We start from the raw sequence: 6,000 nt of genomic DNA, 5'->3' as shown, positions 1-6,000 counted from the left end.
ACAAAAATGAATGTCTTGTGACAGAATGGAACATTTACACACATGTGTGTTACTTCTTGTTGTAAACCATTCATCACATTTGTTATAAATTTACCGTTCTTTTGGAAGAATGGCTCCTGTAGCTTGATTTTAAAGATTTTTGGAAGGTACTTAACCAACCCATCCTGTCAGCGCAGGCATTTCTGCCCAGGCAACAGGACTACTTCATATTCTCTCTCCCACCCCCACCCCCACCCCCCCGCACACTACACCCTGTCTGAATATGTTATAGAGGTAGCCTAGAACAGATTTAGGAGGAGCAGGAAGAGAAGGAAATTGTTCAGTTGTACAAGCAGAAATCGTTGTGCAAGCAGAAAGTTCATGAAACACTATGTCGGATACAATCCTTTGTTTTGCCTCTCGCCTGCCTGCCCAATGGGGTCAACAAGGCCACACACACACACAGAGGGGGGGACCCCCCCATCTGAAACATTTAGTAGGAAGGAGAGAGATGTGTATTGATCCTGGACAAAAAAGGGTGCTGCCTTGCACGTTCTGGGTTTGCGCTGCTGCATCCCACTGTGAGGGCCTGTGCCCTTTGTGGATGACTTTATTTATACTTTCAAAATTACATCCTAAACGTTCTGAGTGGCTGAATCCCCAAAGCTCAGAATTTCTTACTGGGAGAAGTGGGTTGCAAGTGCAACTGCTCCACAACCTTTATTCCTTTATTCCTCTCTAGCTGGTGGTGACTGGGTTTCTCACAGGTGCTGGAACTGTAGTTCTGTAAGATCAGCACCCTTAACAAACTACGGTTCCCAGGATTCTCCAAGTGCTGTAAAAATGCTTTCAATGTATGGGGCGGATGAGACCCCCTCCTAGTCATCAAGTACCCCAGGAAGCCTGAAGCCTGGAGTGTGTTGTTAACCCCTGTTTCCTGTTCTGACTCCAGCTGGGGAAATTCCATTCTCTTCTCTAAAACCACCCGCCTCCTTCTCTCACCCACTTTCTTGGTCAAGAAATATCCTGCACATCCTGTCCTGAATTCTTTGGGAAACAGAAATTGTGCAAGCATGTGCCAGCTGCTTTCTTCTTCCTCACGGTATCCCAACATCTGAAAGGCAAACGAGAGAGAGAGAGAGAGAGAGAGAGAGAGAGAGAGAGAGAGAGAGAGAGAGAGAGATCCACTAGGCAGGGCTGTTTTTATATGCTCAGGTGTTTCTCTCTTAAGAGACATGGTTTTCAGCTACTTATTACAAGAACTCTAGCTGCTGTTGCTGCTCTTTTCTCTGAAGTACACGCAAGAGCTGATGGGGTGCAGGTGAGGGACTTTAGAATGGAAAACAGCAGGGAGGCAAAAGGTTCTAGTAGCTGCCTTGGGTTTCCTTGTTTGCTTGTAACATGAAGTTGTCTACTTTTAGCCTGGAATCTGATAATGAACAGTGCACTCCTAGAAAGCACAGGTCCAAGCAGTTTCCTGCTTGTCCTGTGCCTAGTCTGAGAGGTTTAGGCTACCAATTAGTCTCTGGGCCCAATTCAAAGTGCTGGTTTGGACCTACAAAGCCTTAAATGGCTCAGGTCCACAATACAGTGGTACCTCTAGATACAAACGGGATCCGTCCCGGAGCCCTGTTCGCATCTAGAGGTAAACGTATCTAGCGATGGCACATCTGCGTGTGCGTCGCTTTTCGCCACTTCTGCGCATGCCCGTAACGTCATTTTGCGCGTCTGTGCATGCGCAAGCGGCGAAACCCAGATGTAACGCGCTCCGTTACTTCCGGGTTGCCGCGGAGCGCAACTCGAACATGCTCAACTCGAAGCGTATTTAACCAGAGGTATGACTGTACCTCAAGGACTGCCTTTCCTCATATAAACCATCCTGGACTCTGCGTTAATCATCCGAGGCCCTTCGGCGTGTGCTGCCTCCACGTGAGGTCTGGAGGGTGTCAACATGAGAACAAGCCTTTTCTGCAGTTATACATCTTCAGGTATCCGGCAAAAACGTTCCTCTTCAACCAGGCCTTGGGCTGATTAATATTGTTCAGCCTTTTAAATGTGTTTGTGGGAGGGTGGATTATGTTTTGTTTTAACTATTTGTTTTGTGCTTTTAACCTGTGTTTTCATATTGTGAACTGCCCTGAGATCTACGGAGGAAGAGTGGTATTGAAATATACTCGGAGTCCTGCAGTGATTTCATGCTCTTTTTTGCAGCTTGTAAAACAGTGATTAAATTGCGCCCCCCTCCAACCTCAGGCTTTTATATACATTATTTACACAATGAGTCCCTTCTGATTGGCTGATTCTGCTTCCCTCCTGGAGCCTGATTGGTCTTTTCCTGCAAGCCAATCAGTTGTTCCATTCTGGGATCCTACTTGCCTATTGATCTAGGATCCAAGCTTAGTACATAACAGGTATATAAATTTAAATTACAACAACAACATCCCCCTCTCACTCTTTTGTCCTTCACTCCAAATGCAAAATTCTATCAAACAAGTAAACATTGACAAGGCACACCCACACTCCTTTCTGTTAAGTTGTGGGTGAACATATCAGACGACACAGCGATTCTTCAAACAGCTCTTGTTTATTCACAGGCCAGGACAGAACTGAACTGAAGGGTCAGCCTGCTTATATAGAGCTCCAGTACAACGTAACTGTAACAACTTTCTAAAACTATCCAATCACTGAACGTCACTTTTGATCCCTTATTTGCATAACTATATACAGTATCCCCCTGCTGGCCCAGGGTGAGAACTTCAGTACTTTCCACTTTCCACCTCTTTCCCCCCAGGAAACCCCTGGTTTAGCACTGGATGGGAACAAACGGCAACGGGATTTCCCACAGGTTGCCATTTGTGCCGATTTAGTGTTTAAGAGCAGATGGGGGGGGGAGTGGCTGGACAAATTATTTATTATTTATTAATTTATTTATTCATCTCATACACTGCCCTATACCTAGAGGTCTCAGGACAGTTCACAACAAAACCACAACATATAAAATCAAACCAAAAGCAGTAACCCAATAACCCCCCCCCAAGCCACATTCTAAAAGGGTGTTGGATGTCAATCAGATCAACCAAAGGCCTGGCTAAAAAGGAACGTTTTTGCCTGGCACCTAAAGGTGTGTAATGAAGGCGCCAGGCGAACTTCCCTGGAGAGAGCATGCCACAGATGGGGAGCCACTGCAGAGAAGGCCTGTTCTCTTTTTGCCACCCTCTGGAGCTCTCAAGGAAGAGGCACGTGAAGGAGGGCCTCAGAAGATGATCTCAGGGACCGGGTGGGTTCATATGGGGAGAGGCAGTCCTTGAGGTACTGCAGTCCTGAGCTTTATAGGTCAAAACCAGCACTTTGAATTGGGCCCGGAAACTAACTGGCAGCCTGTGCAGTTGGGCCACGATCAGTGAAATATGCTCAAACTGTCTTGCTCTGGTGAGCAACCTGTCCATCAAATTCTGCACTAGTTGAAGTTTCCAGAGGCAGCCCTACTTATAATGTGTTACAATAATCCAGCCTAGAGGTTACCAGAGCAGAGACAACAGAAGTTAGGTTATCCTTGTCCAGATAAGGGGGCAGATGAGCCACCAGCCAATCCTGATGGAAGGTACTCTGCACCACTGAGGCCACCTGAGCCTCAAGCAACAGCAAAGGATTCAGGAGGACCCCCAAGCTACCTACCTGCTCCTTCAGAGGGAGTGTAACCCCTCTGAAGAGCAGGCCACCTCCCAGCCAGCCAGCCTAGGGAAGCTCCACTAACAGTGCCTCTGTCTTATCTGGGATTGAGCTATATGTGTAATGCAAAAGCTCCCGTGCTCCTGAACGGCTGAAGGCATAGCCTGCATATTTGCAGATGCATCTGTGAAACCTTGAGAACTTGAAACATTGCCACTTTTTTAAAGTGAAGTTCTCAACTATATGTGTGCCTGTCTATGTATACATATGCCACACATATTTTTCAGCATGACGAACAACAGGAGACAAATGGCACTGATCACAGCTGGCTGCATCTCAGCCTTGCCCAGACAGCTCTAATTTAAAGGACTGGGAGCATTGTTTCAACAGGTTTCAAAAACTGCAGTCCAGCTGTGCTTCAGCTGAATCAGAAATTGCATCAAGCGCCAGAATGGGCCCTCAGCCCTCTCTGCACCTCAGAGAACATGCAATTATTCCCATGGAGCACCTGTATTTCTGACCAGTACACGGATTCTACACATTTACATATCCATAGTTATAAACATGTTAAGGCTCCAGCTTTGTGTAGGAGAAGGCTGCAGGGAACATAAGGAGAGTTTGTTCCAAGAAAGTGGACCTGCTTGTGGACCTCAGCCCCAAATACGCATGCCAAAAGCCCAGATCCATTTCGGCGGGGAGGGTGGGCTGTGTGCAGACTGGTGTTCATAACATTGCTCTAGAGATTATATGAAGTATAAAAAGGTAACCACAACAAATGCACTTAAAATATACACAGCTCTGGGCAGGAAGCATTTTCATTTTGAATATACCCAAGAAAAGGCTTCCAACCTTTGCTCAGAACCTTGCTCACACCCCTCATTGAAATATGTAATGGTACTCTTGTGTGCAAGAAACATGCCAAGCAATGACAAGAGTGCTTGGGAGCATGTGCAGAGTGCCTGTTAAGTATTTTTGAGCACTCATAGCCAACACACATACATCTGTGGTTGGGAGATGCAAGGCTTGTTCTTCTATCTAGGCATTTAATTAAGCCACTTTCCTGGCATGTAGTCCAATTTTGTCCATGATCCGAAAACAGCAGTTGGGGACTCCTGCCCCTGCCAAAGCTCCTAGCCAGCAACATCAAAAGCAACACGATGGCCAGAAACAATTACAATGTGAAAGTTTTATGAAATAATTCAAAACATCAAAACTAACAAACTGAAGTCTCTGAAAGTCTCTGAAAGTCCTTAAATGAACCACGTTGCCAGACTTTACCCGGCGGAGAACAAGCTGTGAAGCTTTGTATAATTAGCAAATGTCCAATTCTGATGTCCAACTCTGAACTCTGCTGAACAGTGTTTCCGGATAACAACTACTGTTTCATTGAATTCTTCATCAGCCAGTTAGTTCAACATTCGTAAATAGCAAGATACGTAATTTCTTCATTAACCAATCTTTTTTCGAATAGATATAATATACATGAGAATGGAAAATACTCTGGAACAGTGCTCATGCGATTATGGCAAGCAATGGGGAGGATACCTCCATTCCAGCTGCAGTGGGGCAGTGAAGAGCTAAGCCTCCCCAGATGCTGCCTTCCTTGTACAAATCAGCTCCCCTCCTGTAATTATTTTACCGAAGGACTGATTATGTAGCTGGACTAAAAGGTCATCTAGTTTGAAGGGGAGATTTAAAAGAAAGGAGGGAAATGGCCTGCCAGTTGCTAAAGAAGAAGTTGCTCCACAGCACAGCAAACTTTGTGAAGACAGGCATGGTAAGAGTGAAAAGGCCATTTTCTATAGCACTTGCCTTTTAATGTGAAGTGAAAGTCAAACCAAGTACAGACCCTCCAAGTGTCCCTATTTTCCAGGGACATCCCTGATTTAGAAAAGCTGTCCTGGGCCAATAATCATTTAAAATGATAACTATACAAAGGTCTGGAAAGAAAATTTAAAAGATCTGCAAATTTGGAGTAGAACACAATTGTCACTGTTGCGTAAAATCTCAGTTATTAGAATGAATATACTCTCGAGGATGCTATTTCTGCTTCAGACAGTCAATGATATACAAAACTTTAAAGAATGGCAGAAAGATCTATCTAAGCTTATTCGGCCGGGGAGAAAACCCAGGATAAAACATAAGATTATTATCGATAGCAAAGAGACAGGTGGTTTCACCCTCCCTGACTTACAATTATATTTTGACACCTCATGTTTATGTTGGTTGAAATAATGGATTTTACTACAGCACAGTTATTTGTTGGATCTGGAAGGGCATGACCCAAATTTGGATGCCATGCGTGCCTGTGGTACAGGAAGGCTAGAGTATATAAGAGCTTCTCAAATCAGA

At 45.0% G+C, this 6,000-nt stretch overlaps 1 protein-coding gene across 1 annotated transcript in view; it reads right to left on the bottom strand.

Moving 5' to 3' along the window:
* Positions 1–915: 915 nt before the first annotated feature.
* The window catches only part of LOC310667836 (uncharacterized protein), a 29,228-nt gene continuing 24,143 nt past the window's right edge, over positions 916–6,000 (bottom strand). The window contains exon 4 of the mRNA XM_083420829.1: positions 916–1,093. Within this exon, the coding sequence (XP_083276955.1) occupies positions 994–1,093 (100 nt within the window). The 3' untranslated portion in view covers positions 916–993. The remainder of the gene's footprint in view (positions 1,094–6,000) is intronic.

Source organism: Podarcis tiliguerta, assembly GCF_965153285.1.
Source record: "Podarcis tiliguerta genome assembly, chromosome: 17".
Lineage (NCBI taxonomy): Eukaryota > Metazoa > Chordata > Lepidosauria > Squamata > Lacertidae > Podarcis > Podarcis tiliguerta.
Note: the sequence above shows the minus strand (reverse complement) of the source record. Positions and strands in the feature narration are given on the sequence as shown.